The 20,115-nt window shown below is 36.8% G+C and overlaps 1 protein-coding gene across 6 annotated transcripts in view; it reads left to right on the top strand.

Moving 5' to 3' along the window:
* LOC107596662 (myosin-10-like) overlaps positions 1-20,115 on the top strand; it is a 41,913-nt gene that overhangs the window by 6,433 nt on the left and 15,365 nt on the right. For 2 of the 6 annotated variants that reach the window (XM_016287450.1, XM_016287453.1), the window contains exons 2-28: positions 852-1,020; positions 2,580-2,786; positions 4,665-4,821; positions 5,535-5,562; positions 6,009-6,126; positions 6,825-6,872; positions 7,121-7,132; positions 8,232-8,324; positions 8,423-8,486; positions 8,737-8,835; positions 8,943-9,086; positions 9,223-9,437; positions 11,584-11,736; positions 11,828-12,001; positions 12,108-12,281; positions 12,370-12,484; positions 13,497-13,568; positions 13,662-13,682; positions 14,073-14,278; positions 15,219-15,340; positions 15,641-15,710; positions 15,905-16,065; positions 16,165-16,273; positions 17,211-17,342; positions 17,439-17,645; positions 17,728-17,865; positions 17,951-18,074. In XM_016287450.1, the coding sequence (XP_016142936.1) occupies positions 862-1,020; positions 2,580-2,786; positions 4,665-4,821; positions 5,535-5,562; positions 6,009-6,126; positions 6,825-6,872; positions 7,121-7,132; positions 8,232-8,324; positions 8,423-8,486; positions 8,737-8,835; positions 8,943-9,086; positions 9,223-9,437; positions 11,584-11,736; positions 11,828-12,001; positions 12,108-12,281; positions 12,370-12,484; positions 13,497-13,568; positions 13,662-13,682; positions 14,073-14,278; positions 15,219-15,340; positions 15,641-15,710; positions 15,905-16,065; positions 16,165-16,273; positions 17,211-17,342; positions 17,439-17,645; positions 17,728-17,865; positions 17,951-18,074 (3,322 nt within the window). In that variant the 5' untranslated portion in view covers positions 852-861. The remainder of the gene's footprint in view (positions 1-851; positions 1,021-2,579; positions 2,787-4,664; positions 4,822-5,534; positions 5,563-6,008; positions 6,127-6,824; positions 6,873-7,120; positions 7,133-8,231; positions 8,325-8,422; positions 8,487-8,736; positions 8,836-8,942; positions 9,087-9,222; positions 9,438-11,583; positions 11,737-11,827; positions 12,002-12,107; positions 12,282-12,369; positions 12,485-13,496; positions 13,569-13,661; positions 13,683-14,072; positions 14,279-15,218; positions 15,341-15,640; positions 15,711-15,904; positions 16,066-16,164; positions 16,274-17,210; positions 17,343-17,438; positions 17,646-17,727; positions 17,866-17,950; positions 18,075-20,115) is intronic. The other 4 variants (XM_016287452.1, XM_016287451.1, XM_016287454.1 and 1 more) reach the window with 4 other exon arrangements.

A 20,115-nucleotide genomic window follows, 5' to 3' on the forward strand; every position in this document is an offset into this window, starting at 1 on the left:
GTGTTTCCTTCATGCTGTGTGAGCTACTGGAATGAGCGGCACTGTGAAATAGCCAATCAGAGCAGAGCTCAACATTGAGCCGCACTGTGAAAAAGCCAATCAGAGCAGAGCTCAACATTATTATTCATGACCCTTCCAAATAAGGTAAAAACAGGCCATTTCATTCTAGGGGCAAATCTTAGGGTTGTAAATGGACATGTAAAACCGTTTCTGGAGATTTTTTGGCCTTACCTAAGCCACATATACCTTCTATGTAGATATCAGAGAACAATTTAAAATATTGTATCAGTGCATTCTGTGGCACCTTTAAATGTTCTTCGGTAATGCTGTGGTGCAGAATCCTAATCTAGTTATGTAATAAAGCTGGCAATGTTGTTGGCTCTTTGGAAATTGCTTTTGTTCCTGTTGAATCTTTGGATCAAAAGTATCTCCTAAATGCATAAATGTCAATGTAAATGCAGATATTCAGCAGCAAGACTCAAAATACACGAATGTATATGTTGGTGTGCATTTTCGCAATCAGATTTGTACAGCCTTTGCACAGTCACGCGCATATTTTCTCATTTGCGTACTATTACTGAGGCTCTCAATCAGACCGTCCTTCAGTATAACTCCAATATTAAATGTCACAATACTGTAATTCTCTCTCCAGCACTCTTTGTCTGTTGGTTTGTCTCTCAGCATTCCTCTCTGTTCTTTGTGATTGATGGACTTGTTGATTGCCTCAGTGGCATCATAATGATGATGGGTATAATTCTATTAAGGGTAATGATCGGTCTCTCTGCTGTGCTGCTTCCTCCATAAAGAGTTACAACTCTTTCTTTCTTTCTTTCTTTCTTTCTCCTACACAGTGCTACAACCATGTCCAGGCCAGCGGGAGGCAGTGTTAATGATATCACCCGCTTCCTGTCCACGGGGGCGGGGCCTGGGTCACCAACCTCAGGGTTCTCCGCCTCCAGCCAAGCTGATTGGGCGGCTAAGAGACTCATATGGGTGCCTTCAGAGAAAAATGGGTTTGAGGTAAGATTTATACAAAGTGTGGTTGAGCAGTATGTATTTTTTTTAAATCTGTTGACGATATTTCAAGAGAGTATTATGGACAATATACGGACTAAAATAACATACCAGTACAGCTGAACACACCGGTGCACCGGGACAACTCACTGCGTGATGTAGCCTAAAGAATGCAGTTATATGCTCTAGAATTCATGTTTATTTGAGATAATATTTACTAAATTAAATCCTGAAGAAAAACACAATACTTTAAATAGAAACTTCTTGATTCTGTAATCCTATTATAGTGTAATCCTATTATATAAAAAAATTGTTACTAAAAAGGAAGTAGACATTGTAACCAACAGTGCACTCAGTAATCTGATTATGTCTGGGTGCACTGGGAATCATATTTTGGCAAATAAAGACCAGATAACACATACAGAACACAGTGAATATGACATGGATAATAATAAGAAATATAATAATAAATTATTTGGCAGAAAGTAGCCAGTATGAAAACAAAGGAAACAGGAAGTCTTTTCCAAACTGTGACAACAGTGACTTCAATTAGAATTCAAAGAAGATTTAAAAAAAAATCACTACAAAAGTACCATAAACGTGGTCCATGTGACTCATAAGCTACGTTCCATAGACTATGTCACAGGAATGATTTTTGTGTCTGAAATTTTTTAAGGTTGTTAATGACTAAAAATCTTCCCCTCCTCCACTTTTAAATCTCATACAGAACACAGTGATAATGACATGGATAATAATAAGAAATATAATAATAAATTATTTGGCAGAAAGTAGCCAGTATGAAAACAAAGGAAACAGGAAGTCTTTTCCAAACTGTGACAACAGTGACTTCAATTAGAATTCAAAGAAGATTTTAAAAAATCACTACAAAAGTACCATAAACGTGGTCCATGTGACTCATAAGCTTTTAGTTTTATGTTTTATACTAAATATTTTATTTATAAATTATTTTATAAATTATTTTTTATTGCATTACAGTACGGAGATATAAATGTGCTTACTTGTCATGAAAATAATGTCATTCTATATAATTTTATATATATATATATATATATATATATATATATATGCGCGTTTACTCGCATCCAAAATAAATGTTTTGTTTACATAATATGTGTGTGTACTGTGTAAATTTATTATGTATGCACATGTAAATATTTTCAAAATATATGCCGTATGTATGTGTCTTTATATATGCATAAATGTAAATTTTTAAAAATAATATCATGTTGCACTTCATTTATTTTATGCAATACTGAATTTTTATTTATTTATTTATTGCATTATAGTACTGAGTCATAAATGTGCTTACTTGTCATTAAAAAATGTTGCTTGTTATTTGTTTGGAGTGAAATATGATGTAGACATTTTTTGTAAGCCAACAGCGGACATTTGACAGTGATCATGACTTTAATAAAGGACAGTGACACAGTGACACATCTGCTGCAAATGTCGATAACACGTTCCATGAAAGACATTTTACAAAGAGCACATTCACGTAGTCTCTCATCATCCTTTATTTTTCTGCCTGTGTTTCCTTTGGTCAGTCTGCAAGCGTGCGCGAGGAGCGAGGCGACGAGGTGGAGGTGGAGCTTACAGACAGTGGGAAGAAGTTGACGCTTTCGAGGGAGGAGCTCCAGCGGATGAACCCGCCTCGATTCAGTAAAGTTGAAGACATGGCCGATCTCACGTGCCTCAATGAGGCCTCTGTCTTACACAACCTACGAGAGAGATCCTATTCAGGACTCATATATGTGAGTGTTTCCCTTTAGTCAGAATTGTTCCAATTACTAATGATTTAGTAATCATTCAATCCTGCCACATGCTTGCCACTGTGCTCTGCCATCACATGAGTGTGTGTGGGTATGTGTGTATGGGTTTCTCTGAGTAAGCGGAAAGGATAGTGTTACACACACAGATACACACGCGTGTGTTTGTTCATCACAGGCTCACAGTTCAAATTTCGGCTCAGGTTTCATGTTGAATGCAGCCAAGAACGTACAAACACACATGCACAGATGCACTCATGCGCACACAAGATCAAGGGCCCTTATTCATAACGCATCTGTCAAAAGTCACTTGAGCCCAGTGTTTACTTCACCCAACTTGGTACAGTAATCAAATTTAAATGAGCGCATAAGATCATGTTGATTTGGAAATTTCACATTTCAGTGTTTGTGGATGTACAGTATATATATATATAATATTCAGAACAGGCATCACATTTCTGATCATCGTGTACAGTGACAAACATGCCTCTTTTGACTATCAGCATGACGTCTGGTCCACTTCACAGCCCATTCTGACCCAAAAATTGTTGCTGGGTTTACATCCAGCTATTTTTATTAGGTTTTGAAATTTGCGCTTAAAAATGGAATGGAAATAATCAATGTGTATAAACTCAAAAAATGTACATAAAAGTTTCCATGCTTGGATGAGCAAGTGCAGTTTGACATGCTGTTTTTAGTATATACTGTACACTTAATATATACAATTTTTTAAATATTTGATTCAGTTTTTTATATAATGTCAAATGTTATCTCTAAAGTTATATGGTGTTTTAGTAAAATTGACTAAAACAGTATGGTAAATGTATTATTATTATTATTATTATTATTAGTATAAGTAACATAACTGCAAAAATAAGTTCTGCTTATGAATATCTAATTTACTTGCAACTAAGTGCCTCAAAAAAACTAGGGCTGAACAATTAATCAAAATAAAATCGAAACCATGATATGGCCTTGTTTGATTATCAAAATTAATTTATTTAAATAAATATGTTTGCCAGGAACCCTTTGATTTTCCATCAGAATAAAAGATCAATCAAAGCTTAAAATAAGAAAATTAAGACACAGATATTGTTATTGTAATTTTACAGTTGTACTGTAAAACAAAATTATTATTATATATATATATATATATATATATAATTTTTATTTATTTATTTTTTTTACACTGAGATCATTTTTTTTAAGTCTGAAGTCTTATAATATTTCATATTTTGTTTAATATTTAATTTAGTAGTAATAATAATAATCGTCACATAAATTTATAATCACACATTTTTGCGTAAATTGTGCAGCCATTTTGTTTAGTATTTAATTTAATAATAACAGCAATAATAATAATCATAATAATAATAACAATCGTAACATTGATTTATAATCACGCATTTTTGCGTAAATTGTGCAACCATTTTGTTTAATATTTAATTTAATCATAATAATAATAATAACAGTAGTCACATTGATTTATAATCACACATTTTTGCATAAATTGGGCAACCCTACAAACACGCACATCAAACCTAAAGCTCATAAGCTCATAATTCTTCCTTAAAATCGCTTATTGTACCAGCCTACTCAAAATATGCTTTGGACTGATAAAAACCTGAGCACTCTGACTTCAGGAAGCTGGCTGAAGGCAGCCAATCAGATCTGAGCTTCTGATTTTTGCAAGTACTGTAAGTGCTAGTTTTGTGTGCAGTGTCCATCAGGCAGTCAGTCAACAGACTGTGGGCAGTCTGTGGGTGGTCTGTCTGGGCAGCTCTGCCAAAAATAGTTTCTACATATACAACATCATTATTTCCATCTGTCTGAGTTCTTGTGTTTGTGTGTGACGCCCGACAGACATACTCCGGCCTGTTTTGTGTGGTGATCAATCCCTATAAGAACCTGCCCATCTATACAGAATCCATCATAGAGATGTATCGTGGGAAGAAACGGCACGAGATGCCTCCACATATCTATGCCATATCGGAGGCGGCCTACAGGAGCATGCTGCAAGGTACCATGGCAACCAGTTAACCTGCTTCAGTTTATGTGAATTTATTCATACACCACTGTATCACAGTATTTAGACAGAAGAACCAGTTTCATGTTGCTGCATGAAGATTGAATTCTTTCACATACTTAGTAGTAACAGTGTGAAACCCCAGGCATGACTGAGACTTGCCGTTTTCACCCTGTATCCTGCTTTTCAGGGTGTGTCTGTGGTTAATAAACTGGCCTGACCGGTGTGTGTGTGTGTGTGTGTGTGTGTGTGTGTGTTTTCAAGAAAAAAGGTCTTAACTCATTTCTAATAAATGACCATGTTAATTTAGTTTTTTAACTGTCAGAAAGATTTACCGTTCTGATTTCTTTTTAAATCTTTTCTAAACACTTTGAGAAAACACTTGCAGTTTACCACAATTTCTAGTACTTAATTTCAGTTTTTTAAAATCTAATATATACATACAGTATGATACATATAGATGCTCTCAGTATTATTATATTTGTGTAACTGTGTCATTTAGAGTTACATTCCGTGTACTACCTTAGAATCCTTATAATTAAGTTATTATTTCTGAGCTTGTTCATTACATAAGTTCATATGTTTCTTCTCAAATATAGCACATTTGTCATATTCACAGTTACAAAATGCACATAATTCAAAGTCACTGTAATTGTTGATTTGTTATGCTAATGTCCCTCTTCATGTGTGTTGTTTTCCTCACACAGACAGAGAAGATCAGTCCATCCTGTGCACGTGAGTTTCCACTGGCTGTGACGGCTGCATATTTGACTTTGACTACATATTTCAGTCGAAAGTTCAGAAAATATAAACATTTAATGTGGAGAAGTTAGACAGTTTTACAGCATAAGGAGAGATGTAGCTATTTGACCCATCAGAAGCCTATTGGCTGCAAAAAGACAAAGTTACCAGAAGATTTTGCCCTGTTTGTTCTCTCAAACCTGGAATAATGCATATTTAGACAGACAATCGAAACATGTTTTTTCCATCATTATTTTCTTTCCCTTTAATGATGTGTGTTGCTAATTTTATTTCAGCATATGTGTTTTGTATCTTGTTAAAACCTAAGCCATCTGCTAGTATTTGTTTGAATAACTCTGAAAATAGTCTAAACCTATTTTACAGCAGAAGGTGGTTTATTTGTACTGTTTATATACGTACGTGTGTGTGTGTGTGTTCAGAGGGGAATCTGGTGCAGGAAAGACGGAGAACACAAAAAAAGTGATTCAGTATCTGGCACATGTGGCGTCCTCACACAAGTCTGGCACTCTGGGTCGTCCCAAAGACAGCGCCCTACAGGTAAGGATGGGGCGTTATAAGGGAGAGAAAAAGCAGCTATTTCTACTTTCTGCTTTTCTAACAAGTCAGCACATGCTTACCTTGCGATTTTATTGTTTATTCATTTTTTCCCCTGCTGCCTACTTCTCCAATAACTCTGTTCAACAATAAGAATAAATGATACATAATGCAATAATACAATAATAATTACAAAAATATTACAACATTTTCTGCATATCCAGTGTTTGTACTGGCCTTGCCAATATGTTCACCAATAAAAATTCCGTTGGTTATGTTTTTATCAGCATTCAAAAAAAATTAAATGCTAAGTTTTATGCTGATGATAATTTGTTCTGCTGTTGCTGATAACCAAAAAATGGCAAATAATAAAATTAAAATTATACTATTTTATGAAAATCTAAATGTATTAAAAACAAAAAAAATTGGTAAAATAAAAATAACATCAGTTGTTTTAAATATTGTTTATAATGTCAGCTGGAACTCTTCATCTAAAGCTTTCACACTTGCCAAAGCTTATCCTTGAATTATAAAGCTGTAAATGCTATTGTATCTGTGGGCTATATGCAGCTTTTCTCTAATATTTGAATTTTCGCTCTTCTTGGTTGCTTTTCTCTCCCTGTCTCCTCTCTTTCCTGGGTCCTGCTGTTTCTTTCTGCTCTTCTTTTCTCTTTCTCTTTGTCCTCTGCTCTGCGCTGAAGATGGATGGTACGCGCTCTCTGGGTCGTGGCAGTAGCGCTGTGAACAGGGTGAGTGGGGGCTTTTCTCTTCATGACTGACACGTCCGGCTAATAGGAAGGAGTTCAGACTACAGCCGTTCTAATTCATGTCCTGCCACTTTAACCTCATAATGTGTTATATGTGTGGATTTATTTGTTTTCGTTTTTAACCATGTTTTTCATGTTTTTACTCATCAATATGTTATATTTTTGTCCCCTGTTTGTCCTGTACACTTGTTCAACCACACCATCTCTCTCTTTTTTGTGGACTCTAACAGACTGTGCAGTATGTGAGTATAGGTGCTCTAATGCTTATGGGCCTGCAGGGGGCGCTGTATGCAAATTAAAGCTTTGCTATGGAATTTTTTTGACCTATATAGACCATACTGTTCTATATGGGTAAGAGTGAAACCTCAGAGCCAAAACAGAGATTATCTAGCCTGTACATCATTTTTGTTGTTGTTTTGGTTTCATCTAAAGGCTGTGGCTGAGCTGCAATTTTATGAGTTTGCACTTTCAACTGTGTGTGTGTGTGTTTGTGACCTAGATTTAATTTAGGACAACTTTAATGGAAAATGTTTCCTGATGTTATCTATCTCTAATTTTTATTTTTATTTATTTCCTTTTTATTGTGCACAATTTTCTTTTAGGGTTTGGTTTAGGGCAGTGGTTCTCAATTTAGTTTGACCTAATTTACCTAATTTATATTTATTAATCTAAAAAGTACATGTATTTATTTATTTATTTTATTTTAATTTATGAAACATGTTTTATGCAATTTTTGCCTTCTGACTTTATATCACTTTTTGTAAAAAAATAAAAAAATAATAATAATTCAAATTACACGGTTGAATTCAAAAATGCCTAGATTGATCTTTTATTTTCTTTATACCTAAATAATAAATAATAGCTTACTTTTTTTTTTATATATATATATATATAATTTGTATATAAATATGTAAATATTTTATTATTTAAAAAAAAATGTATTATATTTTTTGGTGCATTATCATACAGTGATGTTTATTTTTTGGAAATGGACACAAATAAGATTTGAGAACATGTCGCCTTACAATACATCTGCACTCCTTTTTTTGTGCGGGAACACCCTTCATCTTGATAATCCCTGATTTAGTTCATGTTTGGAGTCTATAGTAATTATAATTTGCTCTATTTAAAAATAATATAATTCTGTGCTAAGTCTCCATTTAGTGAAGTAAACATGTACTGTATGTGTGTTTGTATGAGAGTTGTTTGGCTGCAGTTATATGCTGGTGCTGGTGCTAATGCTGCGGGGGTCTCTGCATTCAGAGGTTTCCTGTGGGCTTTTTGCTGTGATTTTGGTAATATTCCTGCACTTACATGCTGTTCTTCCTGTCCTGTGTCTAGGGGGAACTGGAGAGACAGTTACTGCAAGCAAACCCCATTCTTGAGGCCTTCGGCAATGCCAAAACCGTCAAAAATGACAACTCTTCCAGATTTGTAAGCCCTGCAACGGCACATCCAACCACCATCACTTGAACTTAGATATTAATCTTGATGTTTTGATCTGTTCTAACATGTTTTTATATTTGTTTTAGGGCAAATTCATCAGAATCAATTTTGATGTTGCTGGATATATTGTTGGTGCTAATATTGAGACCTGTATCCTTTATACATCCACTAAAAAATCACCTTAAAGCCAGCTGACAATTGAAACAAAATTCCTCAAAAAATAATGTAAAGTTATAGAATCTTTGTTTGCAGATACTGCTTTATATTTTGTTACGTTATGCAATGACATTGAGAAATTTGGGCCGCTTTACCTCATTCAATAATTGACAGCCTATAATTATAGAGTATATAAGTACCAGTTTCTATTGGTACATTTTTCTTTAACCCGCACGTGTATCAGATTTGCTGGAGAAGTCCCGAGCCATTCGTCAGGCTAAAGACGAGCGAACCTTCCATATCTTCTACCAGCTCCTCTCTGGAGCTTCTGAGGCCATGAGAAGTCAGTAGATCGCAAACACACACATAGCACAGCTTCACAATATACATTTTTTTATTCTCTTTAATGGAAACATTATCATTGTCATTATTTCTTCACTCTCTCTGTAGAGGAGCTTCTGCTGGGCAGTGCAGATCAGTACCGCTTCCTCTGCGGGGGGTCACTTCCTGTTTCGGGTCAGAGTGATTCAGAAAACTTTACTCAGACAATGGACTCAGTGACTATCATGGGCTTCACCCAGGAAGAATCCACATGTAAGAGAGGAGGTTCTCAAATAGATGGAGAAGAAAACATCTACAAGATTTCATATAACATGTACTTGACCACTGAACAAAAAGAAGTGATTTTCCATCCTTCTGTCCATCCTGCTCTCTCTCGGTCTTTTTTCAGCTATGTTAAAGGTGATCTCTGCAGTGCTGCAGTTTGGGAACATCACGTTTCACAAAGAGAAGAACACAGATCAGGCCTCAATGCCGGATGACACAGCAGCGCAGAAACTCTGCCACCTGCTGGGCATCAGTGTTCTGGAGTTCAGCCGAGCCATTCTCACACCCCGCATTAAAGTGGGCCGCGAGTACGTCCAGAAGGCCCAGACCAAGCAGCAGGTGTGTACAGAAGATGTAAAAGTGTCAAGAAAAATGTGTATAACAGCTTTTGTCTGAAGCAGCTGTGAACAGCATCACACATCAATACATTTTGATAGTTGCAGCTCCACATACAGCGAAATCTAATTGGTCCAAAAGTTTGGTGTCCATAAGATTTTTTCCTTTTATATATTAATAAGGGCTGTCAGTTTAACGCGTTCATTTAATTAATTAGTTAATTATTTAAAAAAATGACGCGATAAAAATATTTTAACGCAGTGGCCCCGCCCCCAGACCTGTACGTCATCTTACATTTCATACAGTGGACTGTTGACAAATATGATGCAGGGCAACAACTTAATAATAAATAAATGCCCTAAAAATATTGGGGCAAAAAAATGCCCCTGTATGAGTTTTTGTGTCATATTTAGATCATATGATAAGTGAGGTCACTCCAGCAGCGACAGCAAGAATCACAAGAATGCTGTTTTTGTCACAAAGAACACGAGTGCAAATGTGATTTTATACAACAGTTCAGTAAATAAGAAGTTAATATTGTGCAAATTTTAAACACAATATTGTGCGTTTTGTTCAATTTTGCCAACGATAATATTACCTATAAAGCCACAGCAGAACTGTTGTGCATCTCTGAGCAACACAGCGGTGTTTGGTTTCTAAATGAATCCACGTTTTGAACGAATCATGTGAACCAATGATTCAGTAGCCCATTCATGGAGAGAGCCGTTTACTGAACTCCTGAATGAATCAGCCGTTTGAACGAATCGACTCATAAAGACATTTACCGCCATCTGCTGGTAGTTTTAGTCTAATTTCTTAATGAATCAGCCGTTTGAACGAATCGACTCATGAAGACATTTACCGCCATCTGCTGGTAGTTTTAGTCTAATTTCTTAATGAATCAGCCGTTTGAACGAATCGACTCATGAAGACATTTACCGCCATCTGCTGGGAGTTTTAGTTTATTTTCTTAATGAATCAGCCGTTTGAACGAATCGACTCATAAAGACATTTACCGCCATCTGCTGGTAGTTTTAGTTTCTTCTTTAGAGTATCATTTCATTTATGAAAGGGATAGTTCACCAAAAATAAATAAATAAATAAATTCTGTCATCATTTGCTCACCCTCATGTCATGACTTACTTACTTTTGCACAACATAAAAGAAGGTATTTTGAATACTGTTTGGTAACTAAGCTGTTTTGGTCACTAGTGACTTTCATTGCATGAACAAAAAAATACTAAGATGTTTCTCGAATTATCTTCTTTTATGTTCCATACTTTATACAATAGCTTTAAATGATCTTTTGGGGGTATTTTCACAGCCAAATTTAGTTTGCGATTAATTAAATGTATTAATCGCAGCACCCTGTAATTAATTAGATTTAAAAATTTGAATTGACTGACAGCCCTAATATTAATAAGTTGTTCAGTAAAGATTGATCAAAAGTGACAGTAAAGGCATTTATAATGTTACAAAATATTTCTGTTTTGAATAAATGCTGCTCTTTTGAACTTTCTATTCATCAAAGATCCCTGAAAAAAATATATCACAGTTTCCACAAATATATTAAGCAGCACAACCATTTTAAACATTGATAATGATTAGAAATGTTTCTTGAAGCAAATCAGCATATTAGAATGATTTCTGAAGGAGCTTGCCAAAAATGCAGCTTTGCCATCAAAGGAATAAATTCCTTTTTAAAATAAATAATAAATCAAAGAAATGCAGCCTTGGTGAAAATAAGGTCAAAAGCAATTAAAAGAGTTACTGACCAAGAACTTGTGAACGGTAGTGTAATTAATTGCTCCAGTGTGAAACTACTTTCCTCATCACAACTACTCTTCTACATCACATTTTTTTCAACCTTCACACGTCCACTTCTGTGATAAAGAGATCATTTTTCACTATCGATTAGATTCCAGATGAATAAAGTCCCACTCTACCTTTTTCTCTCTGTGAATATCCTGTTCCACTCTGAAATTTGCCACATTAGTAAAATGGTTCGCAAACAATTTTTCATGTTCAGTTAGTGTGTTCTTATAGGCTTTTTGTGACTCATTGCAGGACAAATACAATTACTTCAACAATGCTGTACAATAGAAACATTCATTTTTATGTTTTTGTTCATTTCTGTGTTCGTGTTTAGGCTGATTTTGCAGTGGAGGCCTTGGCGAAGGCCACATATGAGCGTCTTTTCCGCTGGCTGGTGCACCGGATCAACAGAGCCCTGGACCGCAGACAGCGTCAGGGGGCCTCGTTCATCGGGATCCTGGACATCGCTGGATTTGAGATCTTCCAGGTGAGCGAGTTCTGAGAGTCTTAACGATTGTTTATTACTCCGCTGATAAATATTAATCTCTCTTTGTCTCTCTCTCTCTCTCTCTCAACAGCTGAACTCATTCGAGCAGTTATGTATCAACTACACTAACGAGAAACTACAGCAGCTGTTCAATCACACCATGTTTGTACTGGAGCAAGAGGAGTACCAGCGAGAGGGCATCGAGTGGAGCTTCATCGACTTCGGTCTGGATCTTCAGCCCTGTATCGACCTCATTGAGAGACCGGTCAGTGTGTGCGTTTGTGTGTAGATCTACATGATTCACATCATATAGAACCACCTGATTTGACATGCAGTGTCTTTATAGTGTTTCTGACTGGTTTGCTCCACAGGCTCATCCTCCTGGCATCCTGGCATTGTTGGATGAGGAGTGTTGGTTTCCGAGGGCAACTGATCGCTCATTTGTAGACAAGCTGTCAGCTGAGCAGGGTTCACACTCGAAGTTCATGCGGCCGCGGCAGCTTAAAGAAGAGGCCGACTTCTCCGTTCTACACTATGCTGGCAAGGTCAGATTTTTTTTTTTTACCACGGTGTATTCTCCATTTCTTGGTTTTCTAGTCAACATGAAGTCATAATACTTTTGTACTCTGCCAGGTGGACTATAAGGCAGATGAGTGGCTGATAAAGAACATGGATCCATTGAATGATAATGTTGCATCTCTCCTGCATCAGTCATCTGATCCCTTCATCTCTGAGCTGTGGAGGGAGGGTGAGTAAAATAAAATAAAATAATTACTAAGGATAAATAAATAAATAAATACATATTTTAAAAAGTATTTAAATGAATAACAAATAGATATTATTATTATTATTACCATCAACAACAATAAATTAATTGCTTCATAGTTCATACAATTACAAACTGGTACAAACAATACAAACCTTAAAGCGGCTTAATTACAGCCTTAAAGTTTTTAGTACAATCAAAATGATGAGATATATCTGAATTATTTATTAATAAATGGTTAATAATGCAATTTTTAAAATTCTATTAGTAATATTTAAAGCAGAAATAAACAAATAAACAAATAATAATAGTGCTGTTGTTGTTGTTGGTATTATTATTATTTTCCCTAAATGTCAGAAGGAAATAACTAAATAAATAATAATTATTATTATTATTATTTCCCAAAATTTCACATTCAGAAGCAAGAAAACTACTAGTACTACTATTACTACTAATAATAATACTAATTTGTTTGTTTAAATAAATAACAAATAAATATAAATGTTATTATTATTAATATTAACAACAGCATTAAATAAATTAATTGCTTGATACAATTACAAACTGGTACGGTTACACTTTATTTTAAGGTGTCCTTGTTACAGTGTAATTATGCTATATTATATTAATTATACATTATATAGTTATATATATTTATTATATACTTATATATTATATAAGTACTGAGTAATATTAATTAACTACATGTACTTATGTATGGTTAGTGTTACAAAGAATACAAACTGTAAAACGGCTTAATTACAGCCTTAAAGTTTTCAGTTCAATCAAAGGGATGATATGTAATTGTGTTATTAATAAAAGTTTGATAATGCAGTATTAATAATTCATTTTTCATTCTATTACTAATATTTAATATTGTAATCTTCAATAGACTAACGCTTTACCTTCTCTTCTCTTCTCTTCTCTTCTCTTCTCTTCTCTTCTCTTCTCTTCTCTTCTCTTCTCTTCTCTTCTCTTCACTGGCTTCTCTCAGATATTCAAACTCTTCCTCGCGTGTACTTTTTTGACTCTTATGCCACACTGCAAACCAATGGCACTGACAGCAGTAGGTTTTTCTGCTCTTCCTTTTTTAATCTCTCCATCAGTCCATCTAACTGTTGATTAACATTTCACTCTTTCTTTCATCTCTCTTTCATAGCATCAGATTGTGATGTGATGTGTGGGTTGCTGTTTTGCACTGTAGTTTAATAGAATGTGTAGTTTGTTTTTCATGGGTTGCTATAGAGCTTGTTCTAGTTAGTTTAGTTGAGTTTAACTAATGTTAATGTTAAATGGTTGTAATCTGCTTGTCTCTAGTTTATTCTTCATAAAGCATCTTTCTTAATGTTCTTTAAATGTAGAAAGATAATTTTTTCTGTTTGGAAAATGTTAAAAGTCTCAGAACAACACATTCATACTAAGACTTCTACCAGAACAGAAAAAAAATATATTTTTGGTTCTTGTACGGTATGTATGTTTTAATAGCCCTAATATAGAGCCATAGTGCTGTCTGAACATGCCATACACATGTTCATTTTCTATGATAACATCTCTGTTTTGTGCTTGTCAGTGGAGAGGATTGTGGGTCTGGATCAGGTGTCATCTGGTGAGAGCAGTGGACCGGTGAATTTTGGGGCCGCTGGGCTCAAGACGAAGAAGGGCATGTTTCGCACAGTGGGACAGCTCTACAAAGAGTCCCTCACTAAACTGATGGCCACCCTCCGCAACACCAACCCCAACTTCCTGCGCTGCATCATCCCTAACCATGAGAAAAGGGTAAGAAAAAGGCACATTTTTATAGAATCTTAATAGAAATGGAAAATTGCCATGATACTTCACTTCACTCCATAAGACATCTTAACATTTAAAAATTTTTAAGTTTCTTTTTGAGAGTTTCACATATAGTTAGGGGTGTAACTATATAAATAAATACATTTCTACCTCAGCTTTTGCTCTAAACTATAGGGCCTCTTTTACTTTACTATAAGGTTACAATTAACAACAGAGCCCAAACTTAAATTGAATGACTATTTATTTGTAACTATAATAATCAACACTCAAATTAAAAATTTGTATGCAAACAAGTAAATTGCACATAATGCAGTTTTTAAATTAACTTCTAAATTATACAAATTGTATTTGTTGTTGAAATATAATCATTTACACAGTGGCTGTCATAACTTGTTTAAAAAAAAGATTGATTTAAACATACATAAAACAATTAAGACATGACTAACAGGTAAAGTAAAATATAATGAAGTACATAGTCTAATATTTCTCAAAATGCTCTTCTCTAGACTTAATTTCTCTAGCAAATAACTAGCTGTAGACACTGATGACTTGCCTGAGATAAATGAAGTGCTATGTGACATTTTGTTTACAATCTGTTTTAATGACGTCTTTCCGCAATAGAAACACTGATTGAGCGATTACGCGAGGCATGATTTGTTCATTCATGTTTATTTCGCGTTAAAACTAAATGTTATGCATGCTCATTTAGATTATATTTGCTGTCATCTGACACTCTGCCATTGCTGTCATTGTAAAAAAACTTTTTTTAGCAAATCTCATTGTACATTTTGCAGCATTTAAAATATATATTTTTTATTTGTTGTGTTTTATTTTTGATTTATTTAGACTATAAACTTTAATATTGGTCATTTCATCATTTTAATATTGTAGCATCCCTAATTTTTTGTTCTTTAAATTGTCACAGGCAGGGAAATTGAGTCCTCATTTGGTTCTGGATCAGCTAAGGTGTAATGGGGTGCTGGAGGGAATCAGAATCTGCAGACAGGGCTTCCCGAACCGCATCCCATTCCAGGAGTTCAGACAGAGGTGTGTGTATTCTACTTAACCATATGTTGAGGAAAAAACTGTACTCAGAAGTGAGCTAAATCAGACAAAACCTCCTTTTGGGGACACCCTTATTTGTTAAAAGTTTATTTGAAAAATAAACTTTTATTTAAATTATAAAAATGCAGAATGGGATAGGTTATTCATAACTAGCTGTACAGTATGTAAAGCAATAGAAATCTATGGAATGTCTCCATTTACATTAGTAAAACAAGTAAACGTGTATATAGGTATAGCTTGCATAAATAAGAAATCTTAAATTGTCTTGTTCTTCTGTCTCAGGTATGAGATCTTGACTCCAAATGCTATTCCTCGAACCTTTATGGATGGCAAACAGGCGTGTGAGCTAATGGTAAGTGATTCCATTCAAACGTAAAACTTTTGAGTTCACAATATTGATTTGATAGAGGATATTATACGCTAGAGTTTCTGATCAATAAATGTGAACAGCACAAATGCTTTAAGTGTTTTATTCAGAACTCTGATTGGTATTCTGGAGTTTAGTCAGTACATGTTGTTGATTATACATTGTTACTTTACTTACAGATCAATGCTTTGGAGCTGGACAAGAACCTTTTCCGGGTGGGACAGAGCAAGGTGTTCTTCCGGGCTGGAGTTTTGGCTCACCTGGAGGAAGAACGAGACTTGAAGATCACTGACACTATCATCCACTTCCAGAGCGTGGCCCGTGGATATCTTGCCAGGAGGTAATCATCTGCGTGTGTGTGTGTGTTTGTGTGTGGTAGGTTGGTGGTGTGTACTGTAATATGTGTTATGTATGCGTATTAACTGACCTGTTCTTTCAGGGCATTCCATAAGAAGCAGCAGCAGCTCAGCGCTCTGCGTGTGATGCAGAGGAACTGTGCTGCGTACCTGAAGCTCAGAAACTGGCAGTGGTGGAGACTCTTCACCAAGGTAACACACAGCACTACATAATCATTTTATATAAAAAATTAAGTAGGGCTAATAATGAACTTGAAGGTAATGCATTTAGTTCAAATGTAGTTAAAGCTAACATGCAAACACAAATATTATGGAAATTTTGTATCGATATATAATGTAATGAAGTAGTAATATACTGTCTTACTGCATACTTACACATTCAAAGGTTTGACATTTTTGAAGGTTTTTGAAGCAAGTTTCTTATGTACTCCAAGGCTGCATTTATTTGATCAAACACAGTAAAAACAGTCATAGTGTGAAATATTATTATAATTTAATGTAACTGTTTTCTATTTAATATATATTTCAAAGTGCAATTTGTTTTGGGATAAAAGCTGATATGAAAGCAAAACTAAATTTTCAGCAGCTATTACTCCAGTCTACAGTGTCATATGATCCTTTAGAAATAATTTTAATATACTGATTTGATGCGCAAGAAACATTTTGTACTATCACAGTTGAAGATGGTTGTTTTGTTTAATATTTTTGTGGAAACTGTGATACTTTTCAGGATTCTTTGATAAATTGAAAGTTTAAAATAACAATGTTTATTTGGTGTGTTGTTTTGTAACAATTATTATTATTATTTTGTATTTTTTGTACAAAAATAATTTTGTATTTTAAAAAATCACATTGCATTAACCTAAATAATGTTCTTCATGTCATAACATAAATGAATAATTATTTAAATAATAATGTAAAATATTTAAGTGATATTTAACATAACTGAATCAGCCTACATACATTCGGTTACAACACACACACCAAAAAAAAATAAAAAAATAAAATAAATAAATAAAGATTACTTAACCCTTGCAGATTTCCACTTTTTATAGTGCTGTAGAAAATTTGATTTGGAATGGGTGTCTTTTGTGTTTATTTACTTTGTGACCTTTGTCCTCTTATCCAGGTGAAGCCCTTGCTGCAGGTGACCCGCCAGGATGAAGAGATTCAAGCTCGGGAAGCACAGCTTCAGAAAGCCAAAGACAATCTGAGTAAACTAGAGCATGACTTTTCTGAACTGGACAGAAAAAACCAACAGGTAACTTTATTTCCTTGTTGAGCATATTAGTAAACCAAAACAAGAAAGTGTTTATTTGTCTGATTTCCACATTCATCTTGATGTCCTCTTTGAAAGCTGATGGAGGAGAAGTCAGTGCTGACTGACCAGCTGCAGGCGGAGGCAGAGTTATTCGCAGAGGCAGAGGAAATGAGAGCGCGGCTGGCCAGTCGCAAACAGGAGCTTGAAGATGTGTTGGGGGAGCTTGAGAGCCGATTGGAGGAGGAAGAGGAGAGGACCCTTCAGCTGACCAATGAGAAGAAGCGAATGCAGCAAATTGTGCAGGTGAGGAGGATGGGTGTTTCTGGCTGCGTCTGATGTCCACTATGGAATATCTTCTGTCAACATCACTGTCTCTTTCGCTCAGGATCTGGAGGAACAGCTCGACGAGGAAGAGGGAACACGTCAGCGCCTCCAGCTGGAGAAAGTCACCCTGGAGAGCAAAGTGAAGAGTCTGGAGGCTGAGATGCTGACTGTGGGAGAGCAGAGAGACAGATTAAGCAAGGTCGTTAAAGAGAAGAGGACTATTGTTTGAATGCAGCTACAATGGTACAATGGTTCATGAATTTTACTGTCTTTCCCATTCTCAGGAGAAAAAACAGCTGGAAGAGAGACTGAATGAAGTGACAGATCAACTCACAGAAGAAGAGGAGAAGGTGAAGAGTCTTAACAAGCTGAAAAACAAACAGGAAGCTGTCATTGCTGATTTAGAAGGTAACAGTCCTTGTGTTAATTATGCGTTGAAAAACTTTGTTGATGATTTATTAGATCTATTGAATTTGGTCTTTGTTGTGGAGATTTCAAGACTGTATTTATTACATTTTGCAGAAACACAATTATGGAATTCATTATTTACAGAGAGACCGTTTGGGTCATTTTTTATTTTTTTTATTTTTTTAAAGAACTTGATTTATTTAGTAAGGACACATTAAATTGATTTGGTTGTTACATATGTAACCCTCATTCCCTGAAGGAGGGAACGGAGACGTCACGTCAGTGACCGATGAATTGGGATCTACTTCGAGTGTAAACTAAACGAGCCAATGCACACTGGCATGCGATTATTGCATCCAGCTGCCGCTGATCACAGCGTGAGTATAAGTAGGCAGCCGGTGCAGCTCAGCGGTGGTACAGCAGCCGTGGCGACGGAACGTGACGTCTCTGTTCCCTCCTTCAGGGAACGAGGGTTACATACGTAACCGAGACGTTCCCTTTCAGTCGGTCACTCTAAACGTCACGTCGGTGACCGACAAATTGGGATCCCTATCAAAGTGCCACGGATACTGCCCCTTCCAGTGTCCTGTGGAAGCCACCTGCGCCCCTTCTTTTTGGCGTAGGCCGGGGCTTACCACAAGAAGACCAGTTACTGCTACTATGGCACTACCCACTCAGTAAGACTGGATAACACTGGGAAAACGTGCCCGTTCCACATGGAACCTGAACGTTGCGGAAGCCATCCATCCCGAAGGAGGTTTCGGAAGCACTTACACATATGAACAACCGTCTAGGAGCATACGGAAGATTAGAGGTGATTGTAACCCTCTTGGAAAATAGCAGAAAGTGGATTTTACACATATGGGATCCAGTTAGGTCTCTACATATGGAACCCAGCCCTCTACCGGTTCTCACGGATTCATCAAGTGAGGGCTTGGCACCGGACGCTCGGCCACGTCTGGCTGCCGAGGGGTTGGAAGAGCTCGACAGGGTCTACGATATGGACTCTCTGGAGCAGTTTTAGCAAGCCAACCCGCAAGACTAGGGGAAGTCGTGACCTAATTTTTTTGCGGGTTCGAGTCTCGTACCGGCAGGGATTGTAGGTGGGGGGAGTGAATGTACAGCGCTCTCTTCCACCTTCAATACCACGACTGAGGCGTCCTTGAGCAAGGCACCGAACCCCCAACTGCTCCCCGGGCGCCGCAGCATAAATGGCTGCCCACTGCTCCGGGTGTGTGTTCACGGTGTGTGTGTGTGTGCTCACTGCTGTGTGTGTGCACTTAGGATGGGTTAAATGTAGAGCACTAATTCCTAGTATGGGTAACCATACTTGGCCACATGTCACGTCACGTCATATTCGAGCCAGCACCCAGGAGGATGCAACACTTCTAGTAGAGTAACTTGAACAGGCAGGGCACGCCCTGTGCCTGATAAGCCAGGGTGATGGCATCCATCCTCTGCTAAGAGACGGCATTCCCTTCTGCCAGCCTCCGACAGTCAAAGAGCTAGTCTGAGGTCTGAGGTCCTGAAGCTTTGCGTCCTGTCTACGTAGCATCTCAATGCTCGGACGGGACAAAGCAAAGCTAGGGCTGGGTCTGCCTCCTCCGGGCCAGCTCTTGCAGGCTCACCACCTGATCCCTGAAGGAAGTAGTGGGAACCTTGGGCACATAGCCGGACCGGGGCCTCAGGATTACCTGGGAGTCAGCCGGCCCAAACTCTAGGCACGAATCGTCTACCAAAAATGTGTGCAGGCCCCCTACCCTCTTGATGGAGGCCAGTGCAAGCAGGAGCAGAGTTTTCATTGACAGAAACTTCAGCTCGACTGTCCGAAATGGTTCGAAATGGGCCTTGCTGTAGTGTTCTGAGCACTAGAGACAGGTCCCAAGAGGGTATAGAGGGGGGCCGTAGAGGATTTAGCCTTCTCACCCCCCTAAGGAACCTGATGATCAGGTCATGCTTCCCCACCTACTTCCCTTCCACGGGGTCATGGTTAGCAGCAATCGCAGTGACATAGACTTTAAGGGTGGAGGGAGACCTTTTT

Source organism: Sinocyclocheilus grahami, unplaced genomic scaffold (genome assembly GCF_001515645.1).
Source record: "Sinocyclocheilus grahami isolate Dianchi unplaced genomic scaffold, SAMN03320097.WGS_v1.1 scaffold222.1, whole genome shotgun sequence".
NCBI classification, from domain to species: Eukaryota; Metazoa; Chordata; class Actinopteri; order Cypriniformes; family Cyprinidae; genus Sinocyclocheilus; species Sinocyclocheilus grahami.